The sequence below is a fragment of the Squalius cephalus genome, assembly GCF_949319135.1.
Source record: "Squalius cephalus genome assembly, chromosome: 1".
NCBI lineage: Eukaryota > Metazoa > Chordata > Actinopteri > Cypriniformes > Leuciscidae > Squalius > Squalius cephalus.
This window is the reverse complement of record NC_137122.1, coordinates 37,575,434-37,600,874: the sequence shown is the minus strand read 5'-3', so window position 1 is coordinate 37,600,874 and position 25,441 is coordinate 37,575,434. Positions and strand designations below refer to the sequence as shown.

The 25,441-nt window shown below is 37.2% G+C and overlaps 5 protein-coding genes across 9 annotated transcripts in view; 1 reads left to right on the top strand and 4 right to left on the bottom strand.

The window, feature by feature from the left end:
- ighd (immunoglobulin heavy constant delta) overlaps window positions 1-25,441 on the bottom strand; it is a 790,210-nt gene that overhangs the window by 430,082 nt on the left and 334,687 nt on the right. The gene's annotated exons all lie outside the window — the stretch shown is intronic.
- LOC307154331 (uncharacterized protein) overlaps window positions 1-25,441 on the bottom strand; it is a 780,250-nt gene that overhangs the window by 507,377 nt on the left and 247,432 nt on the right. The gene's annotated exons all lie outside the window — the stretch shown is intronic.
- LOC307154345 (uncharacterized protein) overlaps window positions 1-25,441 on the bottom strand; it is a 430,222-nt gene that overhangs the window by 322,190 nt on the left and 82,591 nt on the right. The gene's annotated exons all lie outside the window — the stretch shown is intronic.
- Window positions 9,683-19,277, top strand: LOC307154388 (uncharacterized protein). 2 transcript variants are annotated; one of them, XM_079864300.1, is made up of 16 exons: window positions 9,683-9,804; window positions 11,845-12,014; window positions 12,121-12,343; window positions 12,541-12,613; window positions 12,701-12,972; window positions 13,358-13,441; window positions 13,528-13,607; window positions 13,970-14,047; window positions 14,142-14,171; window positions 15,127-15,302; window positions 15,416-15,515; window positions 15,613-15,775; window positions 15,872-15,969; window positions 17,308-17,455; window positions 17,733-17,859; window positions 18,399-19,277. In XM_079864300.1, the coding sequence occupies exons 2-16, from the start codon at window positions 12,007-12,009 to the stop codon at window positions 18,752-18,754; spliced, it is 2,016 nt and encodes a 671-aa protein (XP_079720426.1). In that variant the 5' UTR covers window positions 9,683-9,804; window positions 11,845-12,006; the 3' UTR covers window positions 18,755-19,277. The 2 variants fall into 2 exon arrangements, with proteins under 2 accessions (XP_079720426.1, XP_079720427.1); XM_079864301.1 differs by lacking the exon at window positions 9,683-9,804 and adding an exon at window positions 11,624-11,733.
- On the bottom strand, window positions 19,537-24,773 carry LOC307154508 (uncharacterized protein). Its single transcript, XM_079864514.1, has 8 exons — window positions 24,652-24,773; window positions 23,829-24,043; window positions 22,772-23,445; window positions 21,706-21,751; window positions 21,513-21,604; window positions 21,308-21,418; window positions 20,250-20,526; window positions 19,537-19,999 (listed from the first exon to the last, which is right to left on the bottom strand). Exons 2-8 carry the CDS (start codon window positions 23,856-23,858, stop codon window positions 19,781-19,783), a joined length of 1,449 nt encoding a protein of 482 aa, XP_079720640.1. The 5' UTR covers window positions 23,859-24,043; window positions 24,652-24,773; the 3' UTR covers window positions 19,537-19,780.

Genomic DNA, 25,441 nt, shown 5'->3' with positions numbered 1-25,441 from the left:
GACCAGTATGACCTGGGATTTCGTTTATAGCGTTTATGTGATTGTGTGAACACTGATTTTGAACTGTGAAATGTAACTGTTACGTTAAGAACTATAGCTACTGTATCTATTTATTTATTTTGGTTGTTTATTTATTTATTTGGTTTATTTTTTGGTTGTTTTTGTTTTTTCGAAATAAGTACTTTTTTAAAAAATAATGTTTATGGACATTATGTAATAAATTACAGTTCAATTGAAACTTGTTTTTGTGTGTAATCAGTGGTTTTCTTTTGCTATCCTGGGTTGTTTGATTTTTGTCAGTTTTAGAAAACTGTCTGGCGCCCGAATTTTCCGTAAAAAAATAATAATTTAAGTTTAGGGCAGCCACCATCACTGTTACATCATACATGCCAAAGATAAAACATTTAGCTTTTTATGATGAATATTATCATTTTAATGTGTAAATCATTTCTACTGAAGTGTTAAAATAATTTTTGCAAACAAAACTCTGATTAATAATTCAAATAAATCATTGCTGCAGTAATGACAGTTTGTATCGGTAAGGACACAATGTTAATGACGCATATTAATAATGTAGGTTACTGTAGAGAAAAACAGTAACAGATAAAAACAGAAGGTATTTTGTCAAAGCAGAGGTATTGCAGAAAAGACTGGGACAACATGATTTTCTTGTTTCAAATACTAATTTCTATTTTAACAACAAACTTAATTTGAGGCCTTCGGTATTTTGTATTGTCCTCAAGTTTCTTTTGTTTATCCTCCACTGCCTTTATTTTATTTTTTTTATGCTCTTTTTCCATAACTCTTCATATCTGTTTGGGTCTTCTCTCATTACCCCTCTTCTGTCATCTTATTGTAGGTTAATCTGGGTATCATCAAGGGTTTCAAAAATGACATATTTATGTTTAGTTTACAATAGATTTAATATTTGCAATATACACTGATTAGCCACAGCATTAAAACCACCTGCCTAATACCATGTAGTTTCCTCTCATGCTGCCAAAACAGCTCTTTTTTTTTTCTTTTTTTTATTGGAATATGCAAGATGTACATAAATTGGGATCACAAACAGGGAAAACAAATAAACAAACAAACAAACAAGCAAAACAAAACCAATACAGACAGGAACTGACAGATGCGTGCGTTTGTGTGTGTGCGTGCGTGCATGTGTGCATGTAAAGGTAACTGGGTGGACGTGTCACAGTACATACTTTGAAGAACAAGAGATAAAATAAAGGAAGATATATATATACAAATAAACATACATATATAAACATGTATAAGTCAGTATATGAAAACAAATAACAGATATAAATAAAACAAATATAAAGAAATCAATCAGTGGTAAGGAGTGACTACTAAAAATACTATAACGTCTACTACTACAACTACTACTTCAACAACCACAACTACTACTACAGTCTCTACTTCTACAATAACTGCTACAACTACAACCACAACTACTACTACAATCTCTACTATTACATTAACTGCAACTACTACTTCAACAACCACAACTACTAGTCTCTACTTCTACAATAACTGCTGCTACTACAACCACAACTACTACTACAATCTCTACTATTACATTAACTGCAACTACTACTTCAACAACCACAACTACTACTACAGTCTCTACTTCTACAATAACTGCTACTACTACAACCACAACTACTACTACAATCTCTACTACTACATTAACTGCTACTACTACTTCAACAACCACAACTACTACTAGTCTCTACTTCTACAGTAACTGCTACAACTACAACCACAATTATTACTACAATCTCTACTACTACATTAACTGCTACTACTACTACATCAGCAACTTGAATAATGACAATGGTATAAATACTTGATAGTAATGATAATAAGATAACAGAAGGACAAATCAGAACAGTAATAATAGTAATGAAAACAAAAGTATAAGTAATATTGATGATAGTAATGATATTAATGATATTAATGATAGTAATGGAGAGGTGAGGTGAGGTTAGGAAGTCAGGGAGAGGACTAATAATAATAATAATAATAATAATTAAAGCTGCAAGCAGCATTTATCGGGGTTCAAGCAGTTAAGGCCTTTAAGGCTTTTAAGCACAAAAGCATCAAAAGACATCAAGTTTTATTTAGCAAGCATACAACCACTGACATCATAGATGGAAAAGACCATGTTCTAGCATGATTTACCATGATATAACACATTCTAGCATGATTTACCATAGTTTATCATGATTTATCATGGTTTACCATGATTTACCCTGTTCTAGCATAGTTTACCATGATTTTATCTTAGTTTACCTTTATTTACCATGTTCTGGCATGATTTACCATGATATACCACATTCTAACATGATTAACCATAGTTTATCATGATTTATCATGGTTTACCATGATTTACCCTGTTCTAGCATAGTTTACCATGATTTACCATGTTCTAGCATGATTTACCATGATATACCACATTCTAGAATGATTTACTAGGATTCTAGCATGATTTACCTTGATACACCACACTCTAGTATAGGGCTGTAGTCAACCAAAGAAATGCTTAGTCGACCAAAGTCATGTCCTGCGCAACGATTAGTCGACTAAAAAAATAAATAAAAAAAAGACGCGATGTTTAGACATTTATTAAACATTAATTAAAAAAAAACATTTATTAAACAATTGTCATAGAGCATTTATAAAACAACAACGAAAAAAATTCAATAATACATAAAACTATAATAGGAAAAGGAAAGAGCAAAAATAAAAATAAAAATAAATAAAAATAAAAAAATAAAAATAAGGAGTATATATATACATATATATATATACATACACATACATATATATATAAATACATATACATACATACATACACACATATTACAATAATAATGATAATAATAATAATAATAGTAGTAGTAATAATAAGATTGAAAGAGGAAAATAGTAATAATTATAATATTGATAATAATACTCATACCAATATTGATAATACTCATATTGATAATAATAATAAAATAACAACATTAAAGGTCCCGTTATATGCCCCTTTTCACAAGATGTAAAATAAGTCTCTGATGTCCCCAGAGTGTGTATGTGAAGTTTGAGCTCAAAATACCCAACAGATCATTTTTTACAGCATGTTTAAATTGTCATTTTTTGGGGCTCAGAAAAACGAGCTGTTCCAGTGTGTGCCCTTTAAATGCAAATAAGCTGCTGCTGGACGACCCAGGGGGCGGAGCTTCATGAGCTCGCGCTCAGTCTGTCAGGAAAAATTCATCTCACGGAATGATGATAATATCAGAAACTCTCAGTAAAGCCGCCTTTCCACTGCAAACGACAAACGTCGGACCGGAAGTCATTCATTTCCAATGGAGAGTCGTACGGGAGCTGCGGGGAGTTCCGATCATATGCGTATGCGGAAAATTCGGATCCGATTTGAGCTTCGGATGCGTTGAAATATCTGAACTTCTGCGGCTAGACCGTATGCGACCGGTCGACCGGATGTGATGTATTATAATCAAAACTATGAGCGCGAAGCTAGAATTACCAATATTTTAATACTTTAATGTAAACGCTATTCCTGCAAAATGACGGTTATTAATAATTATGGCTGAAAAAATATTTGTATCATTATTAAATCAATATTTATATTGATTAGCTCTATAAAATCGACTGTTTTTTATATTAGATGTATTGAGGGTCATTCGTTTTGTGTGGATATATTCATGCATGCATTACATTCATTAACATCATTCATTTTACCATTGTGAATAGCCGAGGGTAACGGTTGCTTCACGACCAATTTCAAAGTTCCGTGCGACTGACACCAGGGGGCGAAATGCGACAATCGAATGCGAATGTCGTGCGCAGTGGAAAGGCGGCTTAACGGTGTTCATTTCGAGTCGGACAATAATGCCTACAGAGTCAGAGTGCGTATAGAGATGAAACAGGTATAGTTTAGTAGTTTAATTACGGTTATTATAACGTATTTGTCATCTGCTTGTAGGCTATGTATCCATTATTTATTAATAGCCTACAAGTCTGCTGTCTGAATGATGATCAAACATGTACTGATGAGTTTAATAAAGTTTATTGTACATCACACAAAAGATGAAGCGTCAGTTTTACTTCAGAAAATCACCGTAAGAGCTGAGTAAACACAGTAGCCTAAGTTATAAGAAGTGCAGTAGCCAGTAGAGTTGAAGGAGCATTCCTGTGGGCGGAGCTTAGTCTAAACACGGTTCTGGTGATGTCACTAATGCAGGATGTAGAGGGATGTAGTCCAATCGAGCCGTTTTTTGTAGTCAACTTCTGTTAAATAAAATATCTCGCTTGGCATTGAACTTTGAGCTTTATAATTTTACAGATATTATTTATGCTCTAACAGCAACATTACACACTAACTAAAGTTTGAAACATGGAATCGCATGCAACGGGACCTTTAATAATTATATGAGGAGGTGGAAGTTATATGATCAGCCTTGAAGTGCATAGTGTGTGTCATTTGCTTTGTGATGCATTAAAAAGGTGTGACGTTCAGCATGGATCAGTCCGGTGCAATGCCCAGCTTGCCATGCCCCCGTCACCCTTACCCTCTGAATGAAGCTTTTTTTTTTTTTTTTTTTTTCTCTCTCTCTCTCCCTCCTCCTCCTTCCCCTCCTTCTCCCTTCCCTTCTTTTCCTTCTTTCTTCTTCCCTTCTTCCTTCTCACCTCCCCCCCCCTCCTATTTTTTCCTTCTTTTTTCTTTTCCTCTTTCAATCTGTGAAGAAAAAAAAAAGGTTGGGAAATAAAGCAGTACGTAAACTCTTTCTTTTTTTTTCTTCTTTTTTTTCCTCTTTCCTTCTCCCCTTCCCTCCCTCCTCCTTCCCCTTCCCCTTCCCCTTCCCCCTCCCCCTTCCCCCTCCCTCTCTCCCCCTTTTCCCTTCCCTTGGATATTTAATTTAAGTATTAGACACAGTTTCTATCTCTTCCTAACCCCCTCTCCCCCACCCCACCTCTTGTTTAAGTACTGATGAAGGTGTTGTTGGGGAATGACTCCAGACAAAGAGGATCTTCAATAGAGATGTATTCTGTTAATAAGTTTTTCCACAATGAAATGTAAACGGTATTTCTTGATTTCCAGTTTATGAGGATAGTTTTCTTGGCGATAGTTAGGAACACCAATAGTAATTGACCATTTGAATTATTTATATCTATTGTGGATATGTCACCTAGTATGCAGAGGGAGGGAGACAGTGGGATGTGACATCCCATGAAGTTGGAGAGTGAGTCGGTAACCTTTTCCCAAAATGTTTTAATTGGAGTGCAATGCCATAAGGCGTGAAGATAAGTGTCAGGAGTGTTTTGTGTGCAATGTGAACATGTCTCTGAGGTGAAGCCCATTTTAAATAATTTCTGCCCAGTTAGATGAGTTCTGTGAAGTACTTTATACTGTATGAGTTGTAAGTTAGCATTTTTAGTCATGGAGTATATGTTTTTGCAAATTTGAGTCCAAAAATCAGCATTGGGAGTAATGGATAAGTCTGATTCCCATTTGGTGGTTGGTAGAGCTAATGCGTTGTCTGATTTTGATATCATTTTGTATATTTTGGAGAGTAATTTTTTGGAGGAAGATATATTAATAAACTCAGAGATTTGAGGGGAAAGGTCTAGATTGATTGGTTGGTTAAGTAATTTTGATTTAATTGACGATTTGATTTGTAAATATTCCAAGAAGCAATTACTCCCAATGCTGTATGTCTGGGCTATATGGGAAAATGGTGCCAGGTTGTTATTATTAATAATATGCTGTAGTTGTGTGATTCCCTTATCTGCCCATGTGCGAAAGTTTAGTGGCTTCTTGTTAGCTAAAAAATCTGGGTTATTCCAAATTGGGGTGTATTTACATGGTATGAGTGGGGAATTTGTGATCTGATGGAATTTCCACCAGGCTGTCAGAGTTGCTCCTATTGTTGGCATTTTAAAACAGTGATGTTTTTTGATTGTTTGACTGTGAAAAGGTAATTCTGAGATGCTAATGTCTTTGCAGATTGATTGTTCAATATCTTGCCATGTGTATTCTGAAGAGTTAGGTTGAATCCATTTGTATATGTTTTGGAGTTGATTTGCCAGAAAATAATTATAAAAATGTGGTGCCTCTAATCCACCTTGTGATTTTGGTTTCTGTAGGGTTGTTAATTTAATTCTTGGGGTCTTGTTTTTCCAGTATAATTTTGTAATAATTGAATCTAATGATTTGAACCAGATACGAGTGGGCTGTGTTGGAATCATTGAAAATAAGTAGTTTATTTTTGGGAGTATAGACATTTTTGTTACTGATATTCTGCCCATGATTGATAATGGTAAGTTCATCCAACGTTGAAGATCGTCATCTATTTTTTTAAGTAATGGGGTATAGTTGAGTGTAAACAACTCTGGCAGCTTGGCGGAAACATTGATTCCCAAATATGTGATGTAATTGGTGTACAAAGGGATTTGTGATGTTTGGGATGTCACATCCACACTGGTGGAATTTAATGGAAGTATAGCCGATTTATTCCAGTTAATTGAGTATTCAGAAATGTTTGAAAAGGTATCAATGAGTTTTATTGTTTCTTGTAATGATTTTTGGGGGTTTTGTAAGTATAATAATATATCATCAGCGTAAAGACTTATTTTATGGTGTATGTTTAATGTTTGAATTCCTTTGATGTAGTTGATTTGACGGACAGCTGCTGCAAGCGGTTCGATGAATATGGTGAATAGAGATGGAGAGAGTGGGCATCCTTGTCTAGTTCCCCGGTGTAGAGTGAAGCTGCGTGATGTTAGTCCGTTAGTAATGACAGTGGCTGAGGGTGATGTGTAGAGAATTTTAACCCAGTTGATGAATGACTCCCCAAAACCAAACCTCTCTAATGTGGAAAACAGGAATTTCCAGTTTACTTTATCAAATGCTTTTTCTGCATCAAGAGTGACTATGACAGATTTGTTTTTGTTTATTGATGAGTGGTGAATTAGGTTTATGAGTCTGCGGGTATTGTTTGATGCTTGTCTTATAATGAAACCGGTTTGGTCAGGATGGATTATAGTTGGCATGATTTTTTCTATTCTATGGGAAAGAGCTTTAGCAATTATTTTAGTGTCTACGTTAATTAGTGAGATTGGGCGATAACTTGATGGTAATGTTGGATCTTTATTGGGTTTGAGGAGGAGTGCAATTGTGGCTGTGTTCATGGTGTCTGGAAGTTTTGATTTTTGTTTTGATTCGCATATCAACCGGATGAAAAGTGGTGATAAGATAGACCAAAATTGTTTGTAGAACTCAGCAGGGAAGCCATCAGGACCTGGTGATTTATTGTTGGGCATGTGTTTAAGAGCATTAGAAAGTTCTTGTTCTGATAAAGGTAATTCTAGAGTATCTATTTGCTGTTTGTTAAGTTGAGGTACGTTGATATTGCTAAGAAACAGATTTATGTCATCCTGGGATGGATTCTTTTTAGGGGAATATAGTTTACTGTAAAATTTTTGAAAGATTTGATTTATTTCTTCTGGTGAGTTGGTGGGTGTCCCTGCTGAGTCCTTAATGACTGATATAGTTGTTTTTTCTTTATTGTGTTTGATTTGATTAGCCAGGTATTTACCAGATTTATTACTATGATGGAAGTGTTCTTGTCGTAGTCTGTGAATAAGGAATTGAGTATGCATATTAATTAGTTTATTTAATTGCGATTTATATTTTCTTAGCATATCCTGTGTTTCTTCTGTTGGGTTATTTATGTTGATGTCTTCTAGTTCTTTAATTTTCTGTTCTAGTGCATCTTGTTGTTCTTTCTCTTTCTTTTTTTTTGTAAGTGGAATATGAAATTATTTTGCCTCTTAATACTGCCTTTCCTGTTTCCCACAGAAGAGATGGGGATGTTTCCGGGGAGTCATTCATCTCTAGAAAGCAAGCCCACTCTCTTTCAAAGTAGCTGTTGAAATCGTGGTCTTGTAGAAGTGAGGTATTAAATCGCCATCTAGAAATGGGTTTATGTGCAGTGGTTATATTTAATTTTAATGTTAATGGAGCATGATCACTAATGATTATTGGGTGGATCTTTGATTCGGAAATATTGGATATAATAGAATTACTGGTGAGAAAAAAGTCAATGCGAGAATATGAATGATGAACTGGTGAAAAAAAATGAGAATGCTTTAATGTCCGGATGCTGGAGGCGCCAACTATCGCCAAGACCAAGATCCCACATGAACTGTTTTATGGTTTCTGCAGATTTCCAAATGCGTTTATTGTCAATGTTGTTACATCTATCTGTAGTTGGATCTAAAACTGTGTTGAAATCACCTGCTATTATGATTGGACAATCAGAAATATTTGAAATGGAAGAAAAAAAAGGATGGATGAGACCTAAGTGCAATTGCAAAAACATAACTCAGTTAGATGAAGGAGCTGAGTAAAGAGATAATGCAGAGTGATGTGTTCAAAAAAGCCAGGGGGTAGCCTAATGTCCTTGTCACGATATAATTGTCCATCTATGTATAATTTGTCCACTGTTATGATTGCACGTTTTCCTTCATTCATTTTCTGTTTTCGGATTGGGATGGGAAGAGTTTTCGACGTTCGAGGATGACCTTTGGATATTGTTCGTTGAGACCGTAAGCTGTACCTTTAAGTTGTCTGCCTTGTTTTTGAACCAGTTCTTTGTGTTTGTATGTTCAAATTTTGCGATGATAGGTCGCGGTCGGTTGTTGTTTTGTTGAGAATGGATGCGATGGACACGGTGAAAGGTGATGCTTTGTACAGTTTCAGCTGGTAGTTTGAGTTGTTTTGTCATGAAGTCCTTGATTAATTTTTCGGGGTCGTCTAGCGTTTGATCCGGGATGCCTGTGAACACTAGATTGTCTCTCATACTGCGTGCTTGTAAGTCCAGAATGTTTTCTTTCATCGATTTGTTTTCTGTGACAACGGAGGTGAGCTGAGCGGAAAGTTTGTGAACTGAGTCCTTTAAAAAGTTATTTTCTTAGAGTGTCTATCTGTTCTTGGCTGAACTCTAAACTTTGACGTAGTTCTTGGAATTCCTTGTGAATGTGTAACCCAGGTTAAAAAAAACAGTATTAACAAAGAATTAGAAAATTCTAATCCTATATATATATCCTATATAAATTCTCTTTTCATTTCATAAATTATTTTCATGCGTTTTAAAATAGCCAATAAAAATTAGTTTTATTCTGGAGGATTGACCAATGAGAGTGCATTTCTGTTTTCCATATTTCGCACGCAGTTAGAGACCCTATGGAGCCAGAATGGTGACTTTAAAATTTGGCATCAAAGATTAAAATTGGCATTGAAAACAAAAGCAGAACTGAAAAAGGAAACATTGGCATTGAAACATTTGTATTGAAACCAGTTGTATTGGCATTGAAACAAGTATTGGCACTGAAAAAAGAAAATAATTAAAATCTTACAATCTTATTCTTTCATTTGATTGGGATTTATTTGTATTTTTCAATGACAATCCTCAGATTTTTTCTTTATGTCACTCTTTTTCAGTGACAGATTTTTTTTACAATGTCAGTTTTTTTTCACTGTCACTGATTTCAGTTTCAACTTTCTGTCACTGTTTTGGCGTGGAGAGGGGAGGGGTCTGAGGGGAGGGGTCTGAGGGGTCTGAGGGGAGGGGTAAGTAGAGCGTAATTTGCATAGAATTTGCATGTCGGCATACTGAATAAGTAGGCCTACGTCACTTTACTGGAACCCGCCGTCAGCTCTGAAGCTTCTAGCATGGTGGTGTGACGAAAGTGTCTAGTTTACCGGCAACTTCCAAGCCACAAGTAAGTCTGTTTTTTTTTTCTCTCTGCCATTTACATGTTTATTCACGTGCAACCTGGGCGGTTTGGTTAACTTTTAATGGCCGTTATGCTGTTTTTTTCGACGTCGACTGGAACATGTAAGTTACTAACATTAGCCGTGTTGGCTAACTTAACCTGTGGTTAATGCAGGGTCAAAAATAAACACCCGCCACAAGCACTATATGCACCGGACAAGGCTAAAAGTCCGGTTTGGCAAAAAAATAAGTTAACATTAGGTGTCTGTCGGTATAGCAGGCAGACGTCGATTCAACGTTGATTCTTAGTTGTAAAGGTTAGTATCAATCATCAATCAAATTTCAACGTTGTGTAACACCCACGAGGGCCAAATAAAACAGAGAAAAAAAACAGATTTATCACCAAAGACAATAAGTGGTAGAAAAATACAAAATTCTTTATTAAACAATACCATAAAATTATTCAGGACATAGACTGATTCAGCTGACAGGGGGAACAGTTTCTTGATTTGTCCAACTAGGAATACAAAGAAACCTGAGCTACCTATACAGGGGACACTTCACTGCATTCTGTGAAAACCACAGCAAACCCCCATAAGCCCTTCACTACAAACAGGAGTATGTGATACACGTTCACAATTAGTAAACACACAAACCAACCCACAAGACCTATAAGGGCTCTATTAAATTGTACTCCCAGTTCTCCACCGATCCCAATGGGAAAATACCCCCTGCTGCTTGATCCAGGATAAAGAGCAGCTTACATTAAATACATAATTTAAAGAAAAAAAAGAAAAAAAAGATAAACAAACAATTCCACTAGCCAGCCACAAATCAACCAATACATTAAACAAAAAAAACAAAGAACAACCACACATAAAGCTGGCTAGGAAATTAATTACCACAAGTAAATCAGGGAGCAGTCAATTTCACAACGGTCACATAAAACCAAACAAACATAAGACACAAAAAAACAATATACGAGAACAGCGACTAGCAATCAACATCCAACACCCTATAACAAAAATAAAATATTTTTCATGAGTGTCAGTCACATCCAAAAAACAAACAAACAATAAATTCAAAATGAATAACCATACCTTTAAGGTGCACAGCCAGACAAATACATGATGGTCCTGAATTTATTCCACCAGGCAAACAGTTCTAAAATGTAATACAATCACCATATTACCATCATTACAAACTTATACCCACATAATGCATTAATGGATTCAAATACCCTCCAATAAAAACAATTAAATCTATACTGGTGCTGGTGACTGCATCAGTAAAATAAAAACATCCCTTGTAATGGTACACCCAAAAAAATACAGGTTTACCTTCAATTGAGAGAAAGAAATACACCACAGGACACCCAGTCCCACACGGCTCCTAGCCAAACGGCTAACTGGTGCTACAAGGACCCCGGCTGCCTTTCCATATTGCCTGTCCTTTAAATTTGGCCACCCTATCAGCAATCTGTAATGGGATTGGTAGTTGCTTCCCAATCACCCCTCCCCTTCTCCTGCTTACCTTGCTACAATCGGATCAATCTTTTCTATTTATTACGTTGAAAATAAAACATTGATTCAATGTTGAAATGCGGTTGAATGGCGTGTCTGACGTTGATTCAACGTTAATTCGATGAGCAAAGTGATGTTGTTTCAATGTCAGGAGAGACGTCGTTTCCATGTTGGTTCAATGTCAGTTTGCTATCTGGGTAGTTGTTGCCGCTAAGTATGAATACATCACAACAGCGGCTAACAGTAACATGGCCTGTAACGTTAACATTGACATGATAAACAGCAGGGCTTCGGCTGTGTAAGTTAAGCTACTGACATCCCCAACCGCACGCGCGCGCGCACACACACACACACACACACACACACACCGGAGAGCCTCTCCTCTTTGATCCGCTAGTTCGGCTTCAACGCAGGTAGTAACGTTACACAGTAACTCCTAGGGTAGCGAATGTGCTTCTACCTGCGGTTAATGGTAGTTAGCGTTAAGTCTCCATCCCTGTGATGTCTCCTTTCTTTTTCTTTAGGAGTTAGAGGCCAGTGTTATTGCTGCTGCACAAGGCCTCATAAACGTGCTAACGCAAAACATTCAGCAGCATCACACCCCAGCACAGCAGAATCCAGTGCAGTCACATGAGCACCAGAATCGACAACAGGCACAACCAACAAAACAAAATGTGCAGGAGGAGATGGCCAGGTGTCTTTAATTTTATTTGTGGTCATAATATGTTGGACTTATTTGATGGAGAATTGTATTTCATAATGTTGATTTATACTCTTCTGTTAACCTCCTAAACATGCAGGTCATTTCCTGGCTTCTTTACAAAAAGGAAAGGCAAAAACCGCTTTTCACCCTTACAAGCCACTCCAGGGAAGCCGAAAGTCTGTAAGATATTCAGTGTGTATGTATATTTGGTGAATAAGGGCTGTACCAGCACGCCTTCTGCAGCTGAAGAGCTGGAGTTGAGCCAAGCAGGGCTGGGGAAGAGGTCCCTCACTTTGACGGATGATATGAGCCATGCAATGGTATTGCAACCACTCTTTTAATTGAAATTAATCATCATTTTGGCATTACAGTACACACTATTATTAAACTTGTAAATATAGTTATTGTGATGCTATTACTATACAAAACAATTTAAAGTATTATACTGTTATTTGTTTTATTATACTACCATTTTTTTTTAAACCTCCTTTTCCCATTTCTGTTATAAATTTCTCAGGTAAATAAAATTCTCATTGAAGAATATCCCAAAATGGAGGGGGTGGAAGGGTGGTTGTTCTACAAGGCTTCAGGTGCATACCATTTTCAAACGCCTTTCATTTTGATGGTGCAGGTACACCAACATTCAAAATTCTTTCTCTCACTTTCTGTATATGCAGGTGGCCACGGTAGAAGAAAATTGCTTGCCATTCCTCCTGATGTAGACGGTTATACAGGTAGACTGATTCGCAGTGTTTCGGGTGCTGGGAAGACGACAATGTACATTGTTCCACTGCAGCAGGACCTTGATCTTACTCCACTGCCATCTGATGCCACTGAATTTCAAAAAATGCCTAAGGCTGCATGCCAAGTGTGCAAAGAAAACATGCCTCTGCATATCCTAGCATTGCACGTCGAGGATTGTATGGAGTCTGCAGCAGATGATGATGAGGTAAATGCATATAACAGAGAAGATATTGCAAAACAATACATATATTTGGTAATTAATGATAAAATATCATCACATTGGTTTTGTCTATGGGAACACTATTTCCTAACACACAAAATCTCAATATATCTGTGTAAGTGAAGAGTAAAATATACTCCTAATGATGCTAAATTTGAATTTGACTTTAGGAAGCAAGAATTAAACCCTGTATCATAATAAGATAATAACATCATAAAGTGCTTTCTGTTTCTCGGATGTTTTTAAGACAATTGAGATCATACTCTGCTTGCAAAAAAGTGTCCAGAAATTTTTATCGTAACGTATGTATGTCGTAGCATTGATTATTTCTCCTATGTATTTATGGATACAGCTGTTTGTTACTTTACAGGACTGGCAAAGTGAGGTCCAGGTTCTTTCTGTCACAAACTCACCACTTGTGCGCCCTAACAAAGAGTCCAGAGATTGTGGCCAGGTAATGATTTTGAGCTGATATCTTGAAAAATATGTGAAATTGCAGAGAGACCCGGTGCAATTGATTTGAATATATGTTGTCTACAGGATAGAAAGGAATGCCCTATATGTTGTGGCTGCTTTCCATCAGATGAAATTGTTCTGCATGCAAGCCTGTGTGGTGAAAGGTTTGCCATTCTATCATGTTATTATATACATTTTATTTCACAACATATTGTCTGTGTTAAAGCTGTGTCTCCTTGTAATATAATATAATAATCTACAATGTACTATATCAGTAATTTGGGATTCTTTTAAATATAATTTGCATCTTTGTTTTGTCTTATCCTTCATAATGCACAAGAAACACTTATAGCACAAGAGTGTAATGGCAAGGTCACTCAATGGGCATCTAGGTTTACAGATATGTCCAAAATAACATCAGTAGAATGCTTTTTTACCATTGTTTTTCAGGTGTGCTGAAACATAAACATTGATATATTTTACTGGTAAATTGAAAGTTTTAATGTGTTTTGTTGACCCTTTTCAGTCTACAGGACACGTTGAACTACAGTGCAGACAGCTGTGTGCTACGCGAGGGAAGCTTATCTATGGCTGACATGTCTAGGTGTGGTTTTTTTTTTTTTTTCAAATCAGTCATTCGTTTACTTAAGATGTCATTAAATTCAAAGATAAGTAATTTTTTTGCTGCTTTTTAATAGTGACGATGATGTACTCCAGTGGCTTGCAAGTAGGGTGACCACCTGCTAATAAGCCCAAGGGGGGACAAGGGGTATGTTTCTGAGGGACAATGTGGGACACTGTCTGGCGCGGCGGTGCCCCACTGGCAGACTCACTGATAGTGGTTTACCCATTTCTAGCACATACCACCTTGCATAGTATTAATAATGCCCTATTCTCCTAAACGTGTAATTTTTGATGTATGCTCATGAATAGGCCAACCAATGTGTATTTTTTTTTCTAAATAAAGACTCATAATATTTTGAACATTCAATGAATTGACAGATGTACTTCCACTTAAGATTTACTATTTAATTTTATTTATTTTTCATTACAATTTATTTACTTTAAATAAATTATAATATAAATGTATAGGATTAACAGGAACTGTAGTTGCTCAACACCACAGGAACAGTTAAAAAAAAAGTATTTAAAAAAAATACGATTGACCTCGTATTCCCCTCCCTCCATGTCCGATTGAGAAGGACGTTTTGCAAAGGTCACAAAAAGCCCTCTCGGTATCCCCCTCAACACCTTTCAGCCACAAATATTCATTTCCCAATTCTTGTTTCTTGTACTCACACCTTCTCTTTTTAATTGATGATGGCGTTGCCTCTCAGACAGTCTCTTTCTCGAATTTTTCGAATTGGAAAGCGCGCATCTGAAAGTTCCTTCCTTCCAAGTGTGTCTGGTATGCGCGTGCGTGCGCTGTCATGACAACAACGAAAAAGATGACAACAACCTAGTCAGTTCAACTGAGGGGTTTGTGTGGCAACAATAGCGTGCTGAAATGTCAAGTAATGTTCGTTTGTCTGCTTGGGGCTCGAGTATATAGAGCGACCAACTTTTTTTTGAGCAAGCATAGATTATGCGTGACACGGTCTCAATTTGCGTGACGCGTGAATTGGGCTTCAAACGCTGTGCGCGCACGCGCTACGCGGGACGGGTGGTCACCCTACTTGCAAGCCAAGTAGATGCAAGCAAAGATTTTAAGATCTGCATCACCCGGGACAACCTTTTCCAAAGAGGCCTAATTCAGTGGCAGAGACAGAAGAAGGGCTCACCCGTCAACAAACTCAATGTGACTTTCATTGGCGAAGCTGGAATCGACACTGGAGCATTAAGCAAAGAATTTTTGACTGGTAATGTATATTTAGGACAATCTCTGGCACCAAACACTACTGAAATCAGGTTCATAGGTGCAGTATTTTTTATTTACTGAACTGTGTTTTCTGTCATTAATTATTGTATTTAGAAATGATGCATGGCATTGAGAGGCGACTGTTTGAGGGCAGTGGCAAGAAGGGAAAGAGTCCTGTCTACTCTATTTGTGACCTAGAAAATGGTTTCTACAGGTTTGTATTTTATAGTTGTCCTACATTATGCAGTTTATGCAAGTAAAAGTACAAAGTTGCAATTACAATGTATGCACTGTTTGTTGATGACATGCAGAACTGCAGGAGAAGTGTTTTCTGTCAGCCTAGCTCAGGGTGGCCCAGCACCATGCTTCTTCAGAAATTGGTGTTACCAGTTTCTTACAACAGGGGACTTTGATGCTCTGCAGCTGACCAAAGATGATGTGGATGATCTTGAGTATGCTTTACTCATAGAAAGGGTGAGTAAATCTGCTATGAATGCAAAACCATTAAAGGCTTTTCTTAATGTACAGTATTTCATTGCTATACTGTTAATGCGTTTGTTGTCATTTTAGGTGGAGGCAGCAACTGATCTGACACAGTTCACAGATGAAATCGTGAGTTGTGGTTACACGGGTTTGCTTAAGTTGGACCAAAAGGACTGTATCATAAGGTCCGTACTTATTTTCCAGAGAAACAATTTTTAAATAATTAATTTTGATGCACACAGCATCAGTAGCCACTTTAACAGCATAGTATTATTACTGTTTTTAGAAATGCAGCATTTGAACTTAAAATATAAATTTGTACACTGCCCTACAAAGGCAAAAGACCTTAAGTCGCTAGAGTGTGGAACTGAGAAAAATGACTTTAAAGATTTTTAGTTGTCCCGCCAAATTAATTATAGGTAGGACACTGGAAATCTGGCAAATAGATGTTTTAGTAATGGAAATTATATACATAAAAAAATCTTGAGCTCAAACTTGACTTTTGACCACTATTTTAAAGTTACTGTACTCTGCCTTTGTATTGTCAGCAAAAAGTGAGAAGTCATGCCAAGGCAAAAGGCAGTAACTTCCACATTATCAATATTTAGTTGCTGATCACCATTAACAAAATCATTATAGTACACATTTGTATAAAATCTAGTGATCATGGCATTTATTTTGTATGATTTACAATTATTTATAGCCATCTACTTATTGCTATCCTGTGCTTTGGTTGCATTCTGATGGCATTATTAATACATTTGACATGACAAAATACCTCCTATTAGTCCAGCGTTGACTCGACCGCGTTTAGGGCGGGGCTGAAGGCGAAGTTTTGGCACTCTGTCAGCTAGTTTGCCGAGCTTTAATTCTTGGTTGTATTCATCTGATACGGCAATGTGTAACGTTTTTCTGTCAACTCTGCATAATCCTTCGCGATCGATATCGCACGTTTGTCGATGGAGCAGACCATACTAAATGTTCTGACCGCTCTGAGGACATCAGAAGTTAGAGCGACTGATGGCAGCTGTACAAAGTACACAGGCTACACCGTAATTTTAATTTTAATGGACATTAAAACAAAGGCAGATAACCGTACAATCTGGTAGGTAGCATTATTTGATTGAACACCGGCACAGTAACTTCATATTGACGCGCGGCTAAACAAAGGCAGAACACCGTAACTCGTAATTTGAGCGTTCCAAAACAAAGCCAAAGAGCGGTAACTGATGTTACGGTGTTCTGCCTTGGTTTCTCATGGGCTTTTGGAAGTTACTGTTAAGACAAATCATTATTTTCTCGAAAAAAAAACGGAATTGATTCAAGATACTTATCCACATGATAAAGAAGGTCTTGAATGTGCCAAAAATATAAATAACTCATTTTCGACCAAATACGAAGTTACGGTCTTTTGCCTTTGCACGGCAGTACAGCCTTGTCTTAGTCTTAATTTAGTTGTGTGGAAAATAGCATATTTCCCTTTATTTAGTCTTCCGCAAAACTTTGTTCCCTGTTCTCAATAGAGCCATTGTTCTGCATGCTACAATGCGTCTGACTCCCATGCTTCAGCAAATTAGAAATGGGATGAAGGTCTACAACCTTCTGGATGTGATTGGGAAGCATCAAACTCTCTGCTCAAACCTGTTTGTCCCCAAAGAGGATGATGACAGAGTAAGGATGCTGGGCATTAAATCATCCTGATTTGCTTTACTGCTATATACTTGATAATAATCTTAGAAACCCTACAGGATGTAGTAGTAGAGCTGTATCTCGTTATGATTGATACTATTATTTTTTGGGACTTTCTGTTATTGCTTTACTTAACCTTTTTTGTTTTGGAAGAATACAAAGTCATATGTAAAGTGGACTGTGGTCTTTCTCTGTGTTCCTATCTGTGTAGTCAACCCTCCTCCTTTTTTTTTCTTTTCCTTTTGCCCCACCACCCCAGCCGGATGCTGATTACATAATGAGTATCCTAGTCCCTGAGCTGAGTGAGAAGGGAAGTCCAAGGCAAGCAAGAGAAAATGCCATCATCAACTTCCTCCAGGACTTTCTACAAGACCTGGAAATCACAGGTTTGACTTAAACTGTCTTTATCACATGTTGGAGTACTATACAAATTTGCCATGCAAACAGCTGTTACCTAAAATGAGTAGAGCAGAATGTGATTCCATGTACATGACCTACATTTGGTTCTCAGTCTTTGATTAGGGAGCTGAATATTAGCACTCCACCAAAAAGGACCATCATATTTCCTTTTAGAAACATTAATGTTGTGGTTAGTGGCGGGTGGCAATGCTTATGGCAAAATGGTCCAGGTTTTGAACTTCACTAGAGACCTTTCTGGACTTTGCCCTCCACAGCCCAAAGACATAAGTCATAGATTAAAAAGATTTCATAATGTATATCTGTTATTCTTTTGGATAACATTATTCTAGGACTATTCCTATCATTGTTTTTTTTTTATCTTTCAGTGTATATTAAATAGAAATTAATGCAGCAAGGTTAGTTGAAATGGCATAAATCGTGTAGATTGGTAAATAGGGTTGGCTTCTTGCAGTGTTGGATTTTTACACCATTGTACTCAACTACACTGATTTGTTTTGTCATGCAGGTCAGAATGAAGACCAGCAAATGTGTGAGCCTCTGACCCAAGAGGAGCTGCTAAGTCAAGAAGGGCACTGGAGTCAACAAACACACGTGAGCCTGTCTGTCCCGACAGTGATGCAGTGGTTAACTGGACAAAGGCACAAGCCCCTTCTTCCATCAGAGAGGGCAGATTTTAAAATAAATCTAAGATTTGAACACCACTGTAATGAAAAAATGCCGGGTCACCAAATTTGTTTTCCACTTGTAAGTGCCTGCACAAATACAATAACTGTTCCTGTTGAACATATGAAAACATACAAGGAGTTCAGAGATATAATGACAGTAGCAATCAGAATGGGTAGAGACTTCGGGCGAGTGTAGAGGTCATGTTTTTTGACCACTGATGTTTACTTCCCCAAATCAGGAAGTATTGTGAATATGTTTGGCATTTCTAATGGCATTTTTGTTAAAGCTGTTCAGTGAGCTATTTATTATTCTGTGAGAGTCTTAACAAAAAAAAGACAGCTAGCACAAGTCAAACCATAAAAATAGCTCAATGTTGGTGTTTGGTTCTCCCATTGCATTGGTTTTAAGTTGGGACCACTGCTAACCATTTATTTGAGAGGTCATTTAAGAACTCTGTATTTGGATTTTGTTTACAGAGCACTGACAAATGTACATTGTAATATAAACCTTGAAATGTGATGCTGTTCCTCAATTCATCGTTACTTGTAGTGTTGAAATTGTTCAGTCTTCCACATACAGTTTCAACACGTGTGTGGCAAATTCATGTCATTCAAGTGGAATCAACGTTGTGGGGGTTTACATTTACTAAATTGTCAGCAAAAATTAACTTGGTTGAAGTCAAAACAATAAATGGACATAATGCCTATGGCCTTTTATCATTTTTCTTTTTCATTGTGAATATTAACTTAAGTGTTTTACTTTAGTGTCTACAGCATTATAATGTAAAGGGGAACTGATGCGTTTTCCACTGGAAAAAAAAAATGCATTTCACTGAAGATCAAAGTGTACAAATCCACAGCTTTATTTTAAATTCTTAATTACCAAGATATCAAACATGGCATGTTGAGTTTGAACTGTCTAATGGTATTAAAGACACCAGTTTAAAATATCTGCATACACTAGATTTATAAGTTTAGCCAATAAAAACTGTTGAAAGTTGTGGGAGGTTCATTTAATTGTTTAAAACAAGTAACAGCAGAATAAAACAGTGGATATCTTTACCATGGCAGACTGAGTTGTTTATATACTGCATAGTAAAATATATATCCTAAACCATCCCCACAATAGTTCTGCACAAATACCTATTCATGCAAGCAATTCCAATTTCATTTGTAAGAATCAGATGAACAAACATTGAACATTTATATTGCAGACTGCATGTTATCCTGCCAAGTTTGAGTGAAATGTTACATAGTCAAGCGCAGCCTGGTAAATGTCTTTTCCATTGTCCTGGGAGGGAGTGATAGGATTGATAGCTGCCCTCAGTCCAGCCATAGCCTGTGGCCCCAGAGGGCACTGGATGGGTGGTAGAACTACTCCACCAGCAGCAGCAGCATCTTCTCTGTCAGGGTTGAAATCCAAGAAGTGATCTTGCAAATCCTATAAATGGCAAGTCATTTTGTTATAACACTTTGCAATTGCCTTTTGTGTACTTCACACATTTGATCTTCAAATAATTCATTATAATTTGTTGAGAGTACACAAATATTGAATATACATTGTCGTTAATGTATTTAGACTTCTGATTTGATCTATTTTTGCATTATTTGTCACAATTGTTTTATATCTTAAAATATGAGACAATGGGTAAACCTGATTAAACAGCTTGGATTCAACATTTGAGCTCTACCTCTAGATTCTCTGGAGCAGCCACAGGATACTGGAGCAATCCAATGGTCCAAAGTTGATTGGGAGTCAGGTTTTGTTCCGTTCGCAGAGGATGGTTATCCCATCCGGCTGTAAAAGTGTCGAGGTCCATTTGGAGGCGTGGTACAAATATGTACTGGGCACAGAATAACTGAAGGCTGTTGGAGGGATCAAGCAGGCACTCATCTTCAAGACCATGAAGTAGCTCATAATATACCCTTGTTACTGCCATCCACACATCACGCCATAAGCGCTCCACCCTTTGAGATCAAAAATACAAAAAGTGCACTGTATTAATATTAGAATCACAGCCAGGGGTTCACTGCCATCCATTTCCTAGGTAACCAAAGGTTGAAATAATCTATATTTTGTTTCATTACAGATAGACTCTCTGTAGAAAGTGTTGAATGTATTGTAACGTAATAGGATGTTTCTCTGCAAAATGTTGAATGGGTTGCCAAATATACCCAGACTACCTGGGTGGCCCGCCCAAGTAAAGTCCATGTGTGGGAAACATTTACTCAGGTTAACTTAGGTAAGCATGGTGTCTTGATTTGAACAAATATACAAGACTCTCCACACATGTATAGAGTCGTGAACAATAACCTAATTTAGACACAGTGCATCTCTGTAGACCTAGGAAGGATTAATGCTTCCTGTGAGGATATATCCTTATGATTTGGTACTACACAGTGTTCACTGTATTGCTGTTGCCAGTCTCCCTAGCTGGGCATCAATAAGAATGACAAATCATTTTTACTTGGATCATTTTTAATGAAATCATTTCTGGTGAAGACTGTTTACGGATTATCCAAATTTACTAGGACAGAGATGTTGGTGTTACGGTCTTCGCAATGCAATTCTTTAATGCTTTGAGCATCAAAAAATAAATCACATTCACCTCCATTGTATTTTGTGAGAACAAAAGTGTTAGTGACAGACGGAAATTTCAATAAATAAAAACACTGATGTGTGGGAAAACTGCTTTTTTCCCCCATTTGGGTTAGGGTTACCTAAAAGAAACATAACTTTGATATTTACCTTTGATTATGCACACTTTTTCCCGATATGTAGCTTGCTCTGCCACAGCCACGAACAGTGAACATGCATTGAGCAATGCCGACATTTTCGACCCCTTGGTCTCCTCTAACTCTAAATAATCACATAAGAAACAGAGACAAAGTAAAATGTTTTCAGTCAATGAATTTTGATAAAACAGGCAATCATGCTCTTGCTGTTTTCTTACCTTAATGGAAAGCCAAACTTGTCAACTGAGCTCATGAAGAAGCCAAGTGCTGTTGATGCCTTGTTATTATTTGCAGAACCCAGGTACATTATCTGGAGCATAGTAACAAAATACTTGTGAATGTGCCATACTAAATAGAATATAGTAATACTAGGCTCAGCCACATCGTTTGGAAAAAGTGTCAAATGTTTACCTTTCGTGAATAACCATCAATCCCAGCGAAAATAACAATACCATATCTGAAAGGAAAAATACATTTTCAGAAAGTGCATCACCTCTGAAAATTATAATACCTCTAAATTGTGTACACAAATAATTAAGGTGGTCAATTCAGATTTTATTAACCTTTAGAATCTTTTCACAGAATTGCATGTTTATTTTCTTACTGTGCGGCTATACTTAAAAAAATAAAAAAATAAAAAAGTTCTGCTTTAACCAAATTACAAAAAAAAATAAAAAAATAGGGTATTCAAAAAGGTTTAATCAGCAAAGATGGGAAGCATCCTCAGGTATACATCACTGGAGAAAACACTGCAAAGACCTTAAAGAAAAACTGTCAGTATTCAATATGATGTTCTTGAGATAGTCTCAAAGAGTGAAGTCCAATTATTAGTAAAAGCTGTACTTTAGATGGGACATCCTCCTATAATATGAGAAATTAAGCTAGCCTCAGTGTGTAAATTACAGTTTTTTCTCTTCTTTATTTCATGTAACAGTTAAACCAATGTTGTACACATAGCCATGTATCATAATGCGTAGCAACAGCAGACTTTTTCCTGACTGTATGTCATCCTCATCCTGTTTTTTTATGGTAAACCAATGCATTTACTGCCTAACGCTAAAGAACCATGCTAAAATAATCAAGCCTTCTTGAGGAATGTTTTTAATTTACAGCATGCACGCTAATCCACACAGTGTGGAATGGATTAAGAGTCACTAAGCACCAATCATTAAATAGCTACCCATTCACATGTTGGAATTTTATAGAATGGCGGCACAAACTAACTCTATGTGCAGCTTCATTAATAAACTGTATTAAAAAGGTTTTTTTTGTTGAAATACAGCTCCAGCAATCTATAGCCTATCTTGTAATAGCATACAAAATCTACCCGCATCCTTCAAACATGAATGGAACTTATTTGTAAAAGCTCAATTAAGAGACTCACTCTGCAAACTATTTCAACAAACATTTATGAATATAAATATATGAACATATTATAACAATATTCTTGTGAAACATAACACACACACACACATACCTGATAAGTTTGTGGTTTGTGTCCACGTGGACCAGTGAGTGGGGACCCTTGACAGAATATGTTCTTCTAGCAACACAGCCTAAACGTGTTATTCTCTCCAAGATCCCTGCAGAATCCACCCTGTGCATGGATGCTGAAACCTGGTCCCATCTGACACGGTGTCCCATCGCTTGCAGTTCACCCTTCATCATTCTATAGCCTATATGCGGCATCTTCAATTTAACTGAGCGCACAAGATTGTCCATCTCCTCATCTGTGAGATTGCTGTATGATCCTGTAACTGATAGTCCATACTCGCGCATCCGCCGATACACTGTCCTTTTGCAGACACCCAGGAGCTTAGCTACACAGGGTATGGGCAACTGCATGTCGATTAGGTTTTGAAGACATTCTTTAGAAATTACAAGTTTTGGCTGTCCCCTATTACCACCCAGAACCTCTGCATAGGTAGCAGCTGGAAAACTCTCCTCTTGTAAACGAAGGAGTCTTAATAAGTCAGATAAAGCACAAACAACATCTTGAGGCAGTTCTACTACATTGGCAAAAGAGCGTACAAGTCCCACTTCATGACTTAAAACAAAGTGTAAATAATCCAAATCCACAGGCTGACGTCGCAGAACTTCCTGAAGCCTTCTCAGCATTCTCTCCATGAACTGCCTCACAATCAAAGGTTCCTGTAATTAACATAAAAAAAACTCTAATGTGATGACACATGTATCAGTGCTCAAGTTGCCATGACAAGCTACTCTACCTTAGATCTGCCATACAGCTATAGAAATGTTGAATTGGCGCACATTTCATTAAATAGGCCTATTAATTACATTTAAATCAAATAATTTAATGTTAGAAACCATTCTTTCCAGAAATGAGCAAATGCAAACCTTTAATTTTAATTTCACATTGTTATAGAGAGTGAAGCAGAACTGGATGAACTCAGTGCAATTCATGAGATAACAAAAGATGTATTAAAATAAACTTGTCATTTCCTTGGATCGTCAGAGCAAAAAGTCAAATATATAAAACCTAATAGGCAAACATATTTTGATTATTAACTTACAGTCCTCTGTTGGGGTCGCGAATCTGCCATCTCTCTCAACTTCAGCAACACCTCCCTTGACCTGAAGCAATATTCCGGGTTTGTGCCTGTTGTCGATTCTGGTGCTCATGTGACTGCACTGGATTCTGCTGTGCTGGGGTGTGATGCTGCTGAATGTTTTGCGTTAGCACGTTTATGAGGCCTTGTGCAGCAGCAATAACACTGGCCTCTAACTCCTAAAGAAAAAGAAAGGAGACATCACAGGGCTGGAGACTTAACGCTAACTACCATTAACCGCAGGTAGAAGCACATTCGCTACCCTAGGAGTTACTGTGTAACGTTACTACCTGCGTTGAAGCCGAACTAGCGGATCAAAGAGGAGAGGCTCTCCGGTGTGTGTGTGTGTGTGTGTGTGTGTGTGTGTGTGTGTGTGTGCGCGCGCGTGCGGTTGGGGATGTCAGTAGCTTAACTTACACAGCCGAAGCCCTGCTGTTTATCATGTCAATGTTAACGTTACAGGCCATGTTACTGTTAGCCGCTGTTGTGATGTATTCATACTTAGCGGCAACAACTATATACCGACAGACACCTAATGTTAACTTATTTTTTTGCCAAACCGGACTTTTAGCCTTGTCCGGTGCATATAGTGCTTGTGGCGGGTGTTTATTTTCGACCCTGCATTAACCACAGGTTAAGTTAGCCAACACGGCTAATGTTAGTAACTTACATGTTCCAGTCGACGTCGAAAAAAAACAGCATAACGGCCATTAAAAGTTAACCAAACCGCCCAGGTTGCACGTGAATAAACATGTAAATGGCAGAGAGAAAAAAAAAACAGACTTACTTGTGGCTTGGAAGTTGCCGGTAAACTAGACACTTTCGTCACACCACCATGCTAGAAGCTTCAGAGCTGACGGCGGGTTCCAGTAAAGTGACGTAGGCCTACTTATTCAGTATGCCGACATGCAAATTCTATGCAAATTACGCTCTACTTACCCCTCCCCTCAGACCCCTCAGACCCATCCCCTCAGACCCCTCCCCTCAGACCCCTCCCCTCTCCACGCCAAAACAGTGACAGAAAGTTGAAACTGAATTCAGTGACAGTGAAAAAAAACTGACATTGTAAAAAAAATCTGTCACTGAAAAAGAGTGACATGAAGAAAAAATCTGAGGATTGTCATTGAAAAATACAAATAAATCCAAATAAAATGAAAGAATAAGATTTTAATTATTTTCTTTTTTCAGTGCCAATACTTGTTTCAATGCCAATGCAACTGGTTTCAATACAAATGTTTCAATGCCAATGTTTCCTTTTTCAGTTCTGCTTTTGTTTTCAATGCCAATTTTAATCTTTGATGCCAAATTTTAAAGTCACCATTCTGGCTCCATACGTACTGATATAATAAATTGTATTCACCACACCTATCAGTGGTATAAATATACTGATTAATGTAATATACAGTATAAACCTTGAATTTGTCTCTACCTCAACACAAAGTCTTTACTGCAACACCTAAAAATGCTGCGGTAAAGACGTGCTGCGGAAATGAAATTTTTGCTAATATTGCAGATAACTGGCAGCTAGCAAGGTCTGATACATCAGTTTTGACTTTTAGCAGCCAATATATATGTAT